At 35.4% G+C, this 12,323-nt stretch overlaps 2 protein-coding genes across 5 annotated transcripts in view; both read left to right on the plus strand.

The window, feature by feature from the left end:
• The first annotated feature begins 1,376 nt into the window (after window positions 1-1,376).
• Window positions 1,377-7,773, plus strand: si:ch73-345f18.3 (uncharacterized). Of its 2 annotated transcripts, none has more exons than XM_022668074.2 (4): window positions 1,377-1,782; window positions 2,496-2,592; window positions 3,528-3,737; window positions 4,860-7,773. In XM_022668074.2, exons 1-4 carry the CDS (start codon window positions 1,741-1,743, stop codon window positions 5,228-5,230), a joined length of 720 nt encoding a protein of 239 aa, XP_022523795.2. In that variant the 5' UTR covers window positions 1,377-1,740; the 3' UTR covers window positions 5,231-7,773. The 2 variants fall into 2 exon arrangements, with proteins under 2 accessions (XP_022523795.2, XP_022523797.2); XM_022668076.2 differs by having other exon boundaries at window positions 1,402-1,782; window positions 2,532-2,592.
• Window positions 7,774-8,887: 1,114 nt separating this feature from the next.
• fam126a (family with sequence similarity 126 member A) overlaps window positions 8,888-12,323 on the plus strand; it is a 58,482-nt gene continuing 55,046 nt past the window's right edge. For all 3 annotated transcript variants that reach the window (XR_007438159.1, XM_022668100.2, XM_049475724.1), the window contains exon 1: window positions 8,888-9,062. The gene's annotated coding sequence lies outside the window, so the exon portion shown is untranslated. The remainder of the gene's footprint in view (window positions 9,063-12,323) is intronic.

Below are 12,323 nucleotides of genomic sequence, written 5' to 3' on the forward strand. Positions count from 1 at the left end.
GTCATATTTGTAAGTTGTGAGGTGTTATACTGTTTATATGCTTTGAGTGAGGTTGATCACTGACCAATGTGCTCTTGGCAAGGCTCCGTAAATTATTACAAAAGTTCCAGCAAGGTGTTATAGTTGGAGCCACATGGATGGGGCATACAGTGTCTCACAAAGGTGAGAAAACCAACATTTTTGTTGAAGATTGAAGATATGACACTTTGATACAGTGTAGAGTAGTCAGGGGTGGTGGTAGTGGTGGTGTACTCACTTTCATTGCCATTGGTTTAGACATGAACCAAGTAATGGATATATGAATTAAAGAACTGTAAAATATGACTTAATTAATTAAGTTGTGAACTAAGAAAATATTAAATGTTTCTAAATTATTTGTAAAATGTTTGTGTGTGTGTGTGTTTGTGTATGTGCCTTAACATTTCAGTACTTTTATGTCTTTACTTTCCCATCAGGTGGAATCTGAGGAATGTGTGATCATTAAGTGCTTAATAAACTTGATTCAATAGCGCCCTCTGTCTTTTTAGGTTAGTATTGAGTTATTGCTTATAATCTGCGGGATCTTTAAGCAAAGAACGTGATTCAATGTCGCCCTCTATTGGCTTAAAGGTGAACTTTAGAATTAAAGATGGATGTATGGACGGATGGATGGATGGATGGATGGATGGATGGATGGATGGATAGTCACCTGCTCATTCATTGTTTATTCTGAAATCAAGGACATTAAAAAGAGCTTATCCTGCTTTTGTTGGAGTAACTGTTTCTACTGTCCATAAAAAAGTATTTTAACTACATTTAGTAACATTGCTGCGAGGATCCTGTTGATTGTAAACAATTGTTGGTGGAGTCTAATAAAGTCTAATAATTTTTTTTTCCAATTTAATATTTAAATTTTTTTAAATGCTTAAGTATGAAAAAATTAATACTCTTCAACTTCTACTTAAGTCAGTTTTTTTTGATAGAGCACATGTACTTTTAGTGAAGTCTGAATTTCTAGTACTTTATACATGTCTGGATGTATCCCCAAAACAGTAAGACAATTAATTATTTCCAGTGATGGAAAAAAGTAAGAATGCTGTTTTCTGTCTATAATGCATAGAAAAGGAGACTCTAATATTATACTATAAAATCTGTAAAGCAGATAAATTCAATTAACTAAAATATTTAATATTTTTTTATTGAAAAGTTAAAATAAACAGTAAAAAATATATATTAAAAAATGTTCTAAATTAAAATCACATTAAATTTGCCTCAATGGCTCTAGTACTACTGTAGCCAAGCTACTATTTTTTTTTTCCAAAAATCTTTATTGGCTGGTTTAAAACATTTTTAAATAAAAGACTGTCAATTGTAATGGATTCAAATGTGGTCTGAAAGGGTTAAAGCTAACATAAAAAAAATATATGTTTTCATGTTATAGTTTATTGAGAACTTTTCCTCCAGCAGGTGGCGCCTCCCACTGCTCTTCCTGAAAGTTGGACTTTAAAAAAAAAACACAAAACAAAACACATAATACATGATAAGAACTTAAATCACAGTTATAGTCTGTGCTGTATTAAAATATATTATACTATATTATATTATATAAACTTCCCCTCACCTGCACGGGACAGGGACCGGGACGACGTCACACTCGACCACGTGACCACATGACAGCACGAGACGGAAAGGAGGATTCCGTGTTTTTCCCAGAATTTTTACCCAGGAAATACCATTAAACCCCCGGTTCTCCAGTTCAGCATGTTCTGCTGCTGCTGTCCCCGGAGCTCCACTGAGGAGGAGGTAGGATTATTAAGACCTTTACCTGGATTAATTTACCTGTAAACACCGCAGCTCTGCTTTCATAACTTTCCTCCAGAGCAGCTCCGAGTTTCCTGCAAGAGTTTCCTGTTTTGTCTGAAGAAGATAGTTTAAGTCAGATAGTTAAGTACCACCAGATCAGGTCCTTCTTTTGGCGGTAAAACGTGTACAGCCTATAGAAAAAAGTAATTTACTAAATAAAAGTGTTTTTTTTTTTAAAGGTTTCAATTTAAGACTTAATAGTCAAGTCAAGTAGTTTTACTTTCAATACTGCATCAAGCCATCAAACCAAGCTGAACTGCTTGAATCTTTTTAATTATTTTCACCAGGAGTGAGTAGCATAAAGTTATCCAAAAGCAGTGTGTAAGACTGGTGGAGGAGAACATGATGCCAAGATGCATGAAACAAACTGTGATTAAAAACCAGGGTTATTCAACCAAATATTGATTTCTGAACTCTTAAAACTTTATGAATATGAACTGGTTTTCTTTACATTATTTGAGGTCTGAAAGCTCTGCAACTTTTTTTTTGTTATTTCAGCCATTTCTCATTTTCTGCAAATAAATGCTCTAAATGACTGATATGAGACTAGTTATATTTTAAGCCTTTTATTCAGTAACTGTTTACTCAGACACAGCTTTCTGGATGTTAAATAAATTTTAATTAAACAGTTGTTTTTGTTTTCTTTTTCACAGACAGAACCTTTACTTAGAGCACCAGCGTCAGCACAGACAGAACCTTTACTTGGAGCACCAGGGTCAGCAAGACAGCATCATCTTTCTCAACCTAATGGTCAGAACAGGAGTACTGTATATTATACATTTCATTAATTATTTTTGATTAATTTAACCCAGGAAGGCCTAAATTATCTCCAGGGAAATGAAAGTAAGAATTATGAGAGAAGACTTTAATATTTTACTATAAATCTATAAAGCAAATAAATTTAATTAGCTAAAATATTTAATAGTTTTATGTTTTATGTCCATTGCATTGGAAGCCTATGTGTATTATTTTATTTTTCATATTGCCCTTTTTGTTTTTCAAAAAAACATAAAAAAACATAATTATGAAGTGTTCTAAATCACATTTAAATTAGTTAAAATTAGCTGTTACTTTGCTGGTACTTAATGGCTCACTAATAAAAGCTAATGAACAATCTATGTTTTAGATATATATATATCATTTAGGTTTGGCAGCCATTGAATTATAAATAAATATGGATATATAAAAAATAATAATGTAAATTAAAGTATATAAGTAAGTAAGTAAGTAAATAAATAAGTATATTTTTTCTGTGTCCATTGTAATATTAGAATCTACAGTTTTTAGATTTATTAATTTTTTAGGTATTTAATAACAGTTAAAAAATATTAAATATCATTTACTACTAAAATATGAAATTCAGCAAAATAAACATTCAGCAATGTTTTTAAAAGCATCCAGGAAGTTAAATGTAAAAAAAAGACTTTCCAGTTAGAGGATAACTAACAATATGCAAATATCTAAAGTTGTTTATGCTAATTATAACATTTGAATAATGCCCCCCAAATGTGTGTATTATATACATATATTGTATTTTGAGAAAGTATGAATAAAATCCAGAAAACTTGACAGACTGAACCTTCTAGAAAACAAAGTGATGATGTCCAGAACATTCACTTGCCTGCAACTAACTAATATTTTAAATTAGATTTTAATAGTATTTATATCTGTTCTGTTCTGCTCAGGTTCAGAGCAGAAACATGGTGAGATCACTGCTCGACGAGTGGGTGTGCCAGATCTCGACGAGCGCTTTGCAGATGTGAAAGTAACTTTCAACAAGCAGTATGAGGACTATAAGCAGATGGAGGACAGACGGAAAACCCTCCTGCACCGCTATCGCTGTTCACCTGGTGACAGCCTGTCTAAATGCCTGAAGAAGATCAAGGATGAGCACGGTGAGCCACGACTTCTTTAAGAGCTTCTTGGAGATGAGCAACTGTCTCCAGGTGGCAGTATCAGCTTACAAAGAGAGACTAACTAGAGACTAAGGCTGCTGCTATAATATCAGTTTAACTTGCTACCCCAACTCTCTCTTTTCACGCTTGTCCAGAATAAAAAAAAATACATACCCAGGACTTAGGGGAGGGACTTATTATCGCTGATATGTTTTACACACAAGAACACTTTCCAAACCATAGATCCTCTGAAAAATAGTTACTCCAGTAAAGTAAAGATAACCAAAGATAACATACTATTTAAGTAAGTAAATTTTTTGTCATGGAGAGGAGTTAGTGCCAAATTGAAAAGCAGACACTACCGTCTCAGCCCTGCCCCAGGTCTGTAGTGGGTTCTGATTGGACAGTAATTTACATTTCATTTTGGCAGGAATACACGCTGCTCCTAGACGAAATGTAATCCTGTGCATTGTGAGTTGCTTTTAAACATGTGCAGTGCCACACAGTTGCATTTTAAGAAGGCTTGTGAGCAATTCTGACACAAATTCAGATTTTTTCAGAATTTGAAATATAAATTCTTGTGTATTGTTTTCAAATAAAGAGATCAAGTGCAGTGAAACATACTTGAATTTGTGAATCCAGAACATGGATGGGTACAGAAGATGGCGCTCTTTCCTCTCATCACTCCTAGGGTGATGTGGATCAGCACAAGGCTGCATCTGTGAGCTGATGTATCAGAACCGAGTCGCTGTGCTTTTCTCCGAGCGTTAGCACTGTGATGCTACTCGGCAATGCTCAGCAGTCTTGACCCTCCTTGTGTTGTGGCATTGCTAGTGACGGGGGATATACAGCTGACTATCGGGAATATTTTTTTTTTAATAAATTTATACATAAACAAAATAATCAATGTAGGTGTGCTGGGTTAATGCTGGAGATAACACTAGCTTGTTTATTTTTTATATTTTTGCTTTTACTGATCTGTTCCTACCATTTTAACAATTCAAATGTACATTTTCATATATGTATATAGTTCTGACACCATTTCTAGAACACAATGGTAAAGTCTAAATGATGTAATTGTTGTGTCATTTGATTATACTGGTGTTTTTGTGGTGTATTTAGACACACATCACATCCAGCTGCAGTTGAAAGGCTATGACTTCTCCTTGGCTGTGACTCCAGAGGACACGGTGCCGGACAAGCTGAAGCGAACGCAGGAGAACGTCAGAGAGCTGAGCCAAGCTGCCAAAGCCGTGGTGTCTGTGGGTACCAAGCTTCAGGAGTTGGCGAGCTGGATTCTGAAAAAGGAGAAGACCCTGATCCAACAGGTGACGGAGGCAGCCCCAACACACCAGGAGAAACAGAGGCTGGTAGGAAACCTCCAGGAGAACCTGCGGGAGGTGAGCAGGGCTAAAGAGCAGAGTCTTCAATACAGGGTGGAGGCTGAGAAACTTCTAAATGAAGCAGGTCTGCTGTCTGGTGTCACTCCATGAGTTTTTTTTTTTTTATGATAGAAAGAGTAATAGTAATTAGCATCGGTTATCAGCTCTGTACTTAAAGAAATACACTGAACATCAGAGAAATTATTACAAAAAAATACTTGCTTCAAGAGAAAGTGTCTGCAATACTTTTCTATAACTTATAACAGTCATATTTATTGAGATACACATTGAGAAATAGTGTGTAATGTCATGTACGTGCCTGCTCCCGCTTGTTTTAGTCCCGTTAAGGCGTTATCTCGCCACAAATCGCTTGTTTTAATCCTGCGCCTCCCGCTACATACACATTTTTTCTGCTCCTTTCGCCCTGCCGTCCTTATATGAATTGAATTGATCAAATTTACTGCTTGAAATTTACTTATGTATTTATTAAAACAGCAATATATTGCTGGATAACGCTGATAGCGCCCTAATTTCTTACCACAGTCCAAACACATGCCGTCAGGTGAATTTGAGATGCTTGCATTCGCTATTAACTTAAAACTGCTTCCTTTTTTTCTTTGCAGCTTTCTTTAAGTGCCAGTAGTGCAGTAGTTAAACTCATAAAGTTTATTTTAGAATTTAGAAGAGTTTTCTATGCAGCCTGAGGGGCGTGGATAAAAAAAAAACAATTAAATTGAGTGAACGATATAGCAGTTCATGCTCATGTTTTCTTTAATTTGAGTGAACGATTGGCAATCCATGCTCACGAGTTCTTTAATTCATGTTCACAATTTCTTAAAAACCATATCAAGTTAAAGTGATGATGTAATGTGTAATTGTATTATCTAACTTTAACACTAGAGCATTGATACTCAGAAGGTTATAAATGTAGATAACTAACTATCATCACAGCAGCCCTGTAACAGATCAAGAGCAAAAGTTCTACTTTTCCTCCAAGCTTCTTGTCTTAGTGCACATAAAAATGATTTGCTCAAATGAAAGAAATTGTGAGCACAAATTAAAGAAATCATGAGCATGAACTGCTATATCCTTCACTCGATACAGTACTTCTTCAGGAACGGAGCTGAACAGATCCTTTCTGTATTTACTGGAAGCAGGATGTTCTGCAAGAAGTAGTTTGATGGTTTACAAAGGAAATTTAGGAATAAGTGGGAAACTATAATGAAATACATTTATAAAGAGAACGTGCCATAGTTACATGTCATCTCTTAACCAACCTGAATCTTAGTTTGAATAAATTTTATTAGCTGCTTAGTTTAAAGTAAATGTGTAGATAGTGTTAATATGTCAAGTAAAAAAAAATCAAATGTGAACCTTTTTATTGATGCAGCTTAGTTTCTAATATTATCATGTAAAACGTGATCGTTTTAGTTGTTATTTTAGAATATTCTATTTCATTTGTCTTCAGGGTTTTTTCTAGACATGTCATCTGCTGGTGTTGATCCACTGTGTTTTATTATCAAGTCTAAAGTCCCACAAAATCTTACAGCACTTCATGCTTCCCTCTGCCACTGACAACTTTTATGGTGCTGGAGATTTCATTTTCCAGCAGGACTTGGCACACTGCCCACACTGCCAAAAGTACCAGTTGGTCTTATATAACATGTTATATAAATGAGTTTGAAACTAATTACTGAAATAAAGTAACTTCGTGTAAATTATTTCGGATCAAATACAACAAAGCTTTACAAAGAATAAAAATACAAAGTTCAGACGAAGAGTATTTTTTATTATTAATTCAGAACTGAGACGAAATGGGTTCCATTAAAATGAAACATTAAAAAGACTTCTGCATAAGTTAACTGAGCTAACTTTACTATTTACATTTCTGCAATATTTCAAAAAGACATTAAAACACAATGAAAAATGCTTTTAATTCAGATGTTTCTTACAGTTGAAAAAGTAAACACTCTCTCTATGCAAGTTAAGATCATCTCAATACTAAGAAGCTTTTAAGGAACTGGTTCAGTTCAGTCGTAAAATGAGGTAATGTTGCTAACAATAAAAGGAAGTAAACAGATATCGCAAATGACATCATGTGAATTACCTTTTCACTATTCCTTAATCTCTACAGAAAGAAAACCCTACACTATAGAGTATTAAGCATGGTGTTAATGAAGTGTTAAACACTACCAACTTATTTCTTATTTCTGCTGAAAACTGCACTGATGTTTATGCACTTATGAGTATTGGTTATGATTAAACAAAGGAGAAATTAAATGTGACCCAGGCTCATGGAGGCCTCGATGCTGGAGAAAAAGCTGTGCACTTGTGCTGTGATTTATTTATGTTCTCTGTTCCTTAACCTTTTTTGGAGATCTGTTTCTGCTGTATGGTTTTTGTCAAAACACAGAGGAAAAAAATGTAGGATTGTGATTTTTTTCATCTACACTTAATAAACTAAATAAACTTGCACATTGTTTAGTGTAGTGAAATATATAACACTAAGAAAATGCCAAAAGGCCAAGTAACTGTGTATTATATCAGTATGTGTAAAAAAAAAACCCTGTTCTTATGTCTGTCAATGATTTTTTTTTTCTGTGCTTTGTATTAAAACAAAATCTTTGTATAAAATAAAAAGGATATGCTGAAAATCGTGTTATATGTGGGTTGAATTGTATTTTTTATTATTAAAGTAGTGTCTTCACTTATATGTATGCATGACAGACAAAATAGCACATATAAACCATATAATAGTAGGGGTGTGCCATATCACACCATAAACAATAATATTGCCATCATTTTTGAATAACTTTTTTTATTTAAAAAATAAACAAATAATATTTAAGAATTAATTTAGGTAACAGAACAGAGTGTTGAGATTGAGCTCCTCAGTCATCGCTACAATAAGATATACAAATATACAGAAAAACTAATGAGGGAACTTAATTTTGGTCTTCCCATGATCAGATGGGGTAATGGGTTACGGTAACAGGACTGAGTGAAACCCAGGGATACAACTAAAAGTGTATTTTAACTTAAATATTATGGATTTATTATGAAAAATATTTCTAATTCACACAACAATGCAAAAAAAATCACATCTCTGAAGGATTTTAATAATTATATTTCATGGTAAGGTTTATAGTTAGAGAGTGGGCACAGGTGACAAATGCTATTTTTTTCAGTGTTCTAAGTAGATTTTACCAATACCAACCAGTACTTACATATCTTTCGTTTGCAGTTAGGTCAATGTACAAGACACTATGCTTAATAATGAATTTTAATGTATTTTAAAGTTATTTTGTGTGCACACTTATGCATGTAATTTCCTGGGGACAGAAATGACACCAATTCAGTGGAATGGACCTTGTATTTTTTTTCTCAGTTACAGGTGCGCCATATCATATTATATCATATCAAACAATCAAATTTTATTTTTAATTTGTTGCAGTAGTGTATTCTTTTTAAAAAAAACTTTTTTTTGGTCATATCGGCAAGAGTATCGTTATCGAAAAAATACTATGAAATATCATGATATTATTATATTAAGGGCCATATCGCCCACCCCTACTACTATTATCTGGTCAGTGAGATTTCTTCTACACTACACTTTAGTATTATTGAATGAGAAAAACCAGGACTACTACCTACCCCGCTCATGGAAATCACATGGTCCCGCCCTCAACGCAATGCGATTGGCTGCTATTTGTGGCCGAGGCGCGTGCTCTTTATATAGTCCTTGGTGATTGGCTGGCGCCGTTGTCCGTTTTGAATAATGCCCCAGATCTAAGGTAGTTTGAGTTGTGAAAGTAATGAAGATGAAGGGCCGGATGTTGATGAATAATTCAGCGGCTTTATGAAGTAGTGGATCTCGGTTTCTCGGCGGAGGAGAAAGCGCGCGGGAGCGGCGGGAGGAGGACCGGGAGGTGATAGTATGATTGTGAGTATTTCTCCCGCGCTCTGCGCGTCTTTAGCGGCTAACCAGCTAGCTAACTTATCAACCCCCAGCCACATGGATCCGCCGAGACTGCCGGTGTTGTGCTTCTGCTAGCCGGCTAGCAGCGCGCAGCTCCGCGGTGAAGACCGCTGGTGCTGTGGCGGTGCTGGAGTCGCAGTTCGCGGGGGTATAAACACGCGAGTATGTGTTTAATCGGTCACAGAACTCTGTGGAGAATAAAAACACTGTATTTTATATTTTAGTAAAGTTTCTGAGAGTCTGTTAAGCTCTGTAGACCTGCGAAACGGAGCGGAGCTGTCAGTGAGACTGTGGCCAAAGTGAAGGCTAAACAATAAGTAGCTAGTTAACGCTAACTAATGCTAACGCTAACTAATGCTAGTTGAGTAGTTAGCTAGCATGCTGATCAATTAAATTAGCTATAGGTTAATAAATTCTATCAGTTTCTGTAGGTTAATTGTTAGTGTGTTTTATAGCTACAGGTTATATGCCTAAAATTTCAAACTGAGTCAGTTACCCTCCCTCTTCTTTCCTTTCCTGGGCGATCCTGATGAGTGCCAGTTTCATCATTATAACGTTACTCTTTTTGATTGTATTTGTTGTGACTGCACTTGAGGATACTTTGCGTATTTAAGCTCTTGGGATGTATTTTCTACTTTACTTAGTTGAGTAGTTTTTGCTTCTCATAACATGGATTAGAACATTAATGTTACTCAAATAGGGCTATTCACTGTATAACTTTACCTGAAACTCTACCTCATCACAACTTTACAACTTATGCTCTCAAACTAATATTATTAAGAGGCAAGAAATTGAGCTTCAAGTGCTCCAGCAGTCTAAAGCGCTGCCACTATGATCAGGAGATGCTGGTTTGAATCCTGTTCATATAGCTTGCCATCAGCTGCCAGAGCCCTGTGAGAGCACAGTTAGTCTTGCTCTCTCTCTGGGTCGGTACAGTAGATGGTGCTCATTCCCTTCATCACTCCTAGGGTGATGTGGATCAGCACAAGGCTGCATCTGTGAGCTGATGTATTAGAACCGAGTCACTGCGCTTTCCTCCGAGTGCACTGTGATGCTACTCGAAAGACACTAAAGAGGAGGAGTCTGACTTTACATGTGTCAGAGGGTGCGTGTGCTAGTCTTCACCCTCCTGGTGTTGGGGCATCACTAGTGATAGGGGGAGTCCTAATGAATGTGTTAGGTTATTTGAAATAAAAATGTATAAAAACGCAAGAAATTCAAGTAATCGACTCTTGACTTTGAAGACTCTAAAATATAAAACATTCTGGTTTGTTTAACACATTTTTGTTTGCTAATCAATTTCATGTTTTTTTCTCCTTATAGTATGAATGCTTTTTTATATATATATATATATATATGTATGTGTATATGTATATATGTATATGTGTGTTTTACTTTGCACAGTGCATGTACATATTGCATTGTCTGTGCTAAAACTATATATTTATGAAGCCGTGCAGCTTCACAGCCATTCAGTTTGCACAGTAGAGACCAGAGACCGACATGCATGCTCATTTGGTAGACCCGCCCCTTCCCAAAAAGAAAGCATCTTTAAGCCATATCGTTTTCCCACTGGTTTCCCAGTTTGTCCAATAAGTTTAGTGTGTAATTTCTCAAACAATGATTTACATTTTCATCAAATTACAGAACTGAAGCTCAGCTCTGTTTTCTCTATTTGTTGCTGAAACAAACTGAAACTACTATGATCCAGTTTAACCCCAGTCATTATTGAAAAGACCAAATAGATACTGAGAGTAGTTCATTAAAATGCACCTCTCAAGTGTGAAATTATAATGTGGCGTAGTGCTGGACGATATGGCCAAAATTCATATCACGATATATTCCTTAATTTCGGTCGATACGATATAATTTCGATATCGATATAAATACTTAGAAGGCCACAGAAAACTGCGAAGAATCCCTGCAATGGAAATATGTACCTACTACTGTCTGAAAATTTAATTTAAGTCTTTGAAACCTCCTTTCACGAAAACATTATAATACTTAAGAAATAAAAAATAGTCAAGATAAATCAATGCTCAATTTTATTTGCATATAGCAAAATTTTAGATGCGTAGCAGACCCGAGCCTAGCCTAGCCTAGCCAAATCTAGCCTAGCCTAGCCTAGCCTAGCCTATCTGGCTACGTGCCTATGTGATTACATCATCAGGCACAGAGATAGTCCAGCTACGGAGGCTGATTGTGTTCAGCTGTGCGGCGAGCTGACGCCAGTAAAACGCCTGTCCGTGACAGATTCTGTAAATAATACATATCGATATACCACAAAAATGATATCACCGTTATTGAAACATTTCTTATCGCGATAAATACCGATATCGAATTATTGTCCAGGCCTAATGTGGCGTTAACATTTATTCAGCCATTTCTGCTCATTCTTCTCAGCGTACAAAGCCTTCCTGACGCAAGGTCTTTTTTCTCTGAACTTTGAACTCTTTGTGCTGCTGAATGGATTGGTTTAATATTTTGATGCTGTTCAGTTTGGCCTTTTCATGTGTCTAGTTTTCTTCTGTCTGCTCCTCTCTGAGTTATGCTACACATACACTAGATGACTTCAATAGAGTAAAGTGACACTCTCTCACATCTAAAGACAAGTCACAGACTTTTTTTTTTTGTCACAGACTAAGATTTTGCAAAGACTGGGGATCTTGTAAGGTCACTATTTGCAAGACTGCAACTGGATTCTTTCTGAGATTATTATTTAATATTATTATTAATATATATTAATCATATTAATAATATTTGGGCCTCAATAGTGTTGGGGCATCACTAGTGATGGGGGAGTCCTAATAAGTGGGTTGGGTAATTGGCCATGTAAATTGGGGAGAAATGGGGATAAAAATAAGAAATAAAATATAATAAAGAGGCAAGAAATTCAAGTTATTACCTCCTTGAGAATCTAAAATATAAAACATATTTTGGGTTGTTTAACACTTTTTTTTGTTTGTTTGTTTACTAAATGATTCAATATGTTATTCTGCATAGTATGGATGTTTTTAGGATTAATCTACAGTGGCCATTTTTTTTTTTTTTTTTTTTTTTAACAATGTAAAAAATTAAGGTGTTCAAGCTTTGGACTGGTAGTGTGTGTTTATATATAGTGATTAGTGCTGGGCGATATGGGAAAAATCTTATATGACGATATGGAATTTTTTATATCACGATAACGATATATATCATACCACATTTTAGTATATTTTCAGTTAT

Source organism: Astyanax mexicanus, chromosome 3, assembly GCF_023375975.1.
Source record: "Astyanax mexicanus isolate ESR-SI-001 chromosome 3, AstMex3_surface, whole genome shotgun sequence".
NCBI classification, from domain to species: domain Eukaryota; kingdom Metazoa; phylum Chordata; class Actinopteri; order Characiformes; family Acestrorhamphidae; genus Astyanax; species Astyanax mexicanus.

Bases quoted from the DNA above. Each gene is read 5' to 3' on its own strand.
- si:ch73-345f18.3 (XM_022668074.2), top strand. From the start codon at position 1,741: ATGTTCTGCTGCTGCTGTCCCCGGAGCTCCACTGAGGAGGAG. The intron at 2,593-3,527 runs GTCAGAACAGGA...TGTTCTGCTCAG, and splicing joins TCATCTTTCTCAACCTAATG to GTTCAGAGCAGAAACATGGT. The intron at 3,738-4,859 runs GTGAGCCACGAC...TGGTGTATTTAG, and splicing joins GAAGATCAAGGATGAGCACG to ACACACATCACATCCAGCTG.